The sequence below is a fragment of the Haliaeetus leucocephalus genome, unplaced genomic scaffold (assembly GCF_000737465.1).
Source record: "Haliaeetus leucocephalus isolate CR32 unplaced genomic scaffold, Haliaeetus_leucocephalus-4.0 Scaffold295, whole genome shotgun sequence".
Classification (NCBI taxonomy): domain Eukaryota; kingdom Metazoa; phylum Chordata; class Aves; order Accipitriformes; family Accipitridae; genus Haliaeetus; species Haliaeetus leucocephalus.
This window is the reverse complement of record NW_010972731.1, coordinates 9,545,595-9,545,885: the sequence shown is the minus strand read 5'-3', so window position 1 is coordinate 9,545,885 and position 291 is coordinate 9,545,595. Positions and strand designations below refer to the sequence as shown.

Genomic DNA, 291 nt, shown 5'->3' with positions numbered 1-291 from the left:
CGGCGGGGCGTCCCGGCGGGGCGGTCGGTACCTTCCAGGCAGCACGTCCTCCAGAGCCCCGAGTGGGTCATCACCTCCTCGTTCTTGCGGCTCGTGTCGTTGTCGCTCGTGGACTTAGTCCTGCACACGCCGCGCGAGTAGAGCCAGTAGTCGGTGCCCACGGCGATGGTCATCAGGCTGAAGGCTGCGAAGGCTCCCACCGTGGTGATGAGCATCTGGACGCCTCTGTCACACATCCTCATGCTGCTTCATCCTACGGCGGCGGCTCGCAGGGGAAGGGCCGGCGCCGCA

General features: G+C 67.0%; 1 protein-coding gene across 1 annotated transcript in view; it reads right to left on the bottom strand.

Annotated features, from left to right (window-relative positions):
• CACNG3 (calcium channel, voltage-dependent, gamma subunit 3) overlaps positions 1 to 265 on the bottom strand; it is a 31,953-nt gene extending 31,688 nt beyond the window's left edge. Inside the window, exon 1 of the mRNA XM_010570494.1 lies at positions 32 to 265. Within this exon, the coding sequence (XP_010568796.1) occupies positions 32 to 242 (211 nt within the window). The 5' untranslated portion in view covers positions 243 to 265. The remainder of the gene's footprint in view (positions 1 to 31) is intronic.
• Between the last annotated feature and the right edge of the window lie 26 nt (positions 266 to 291).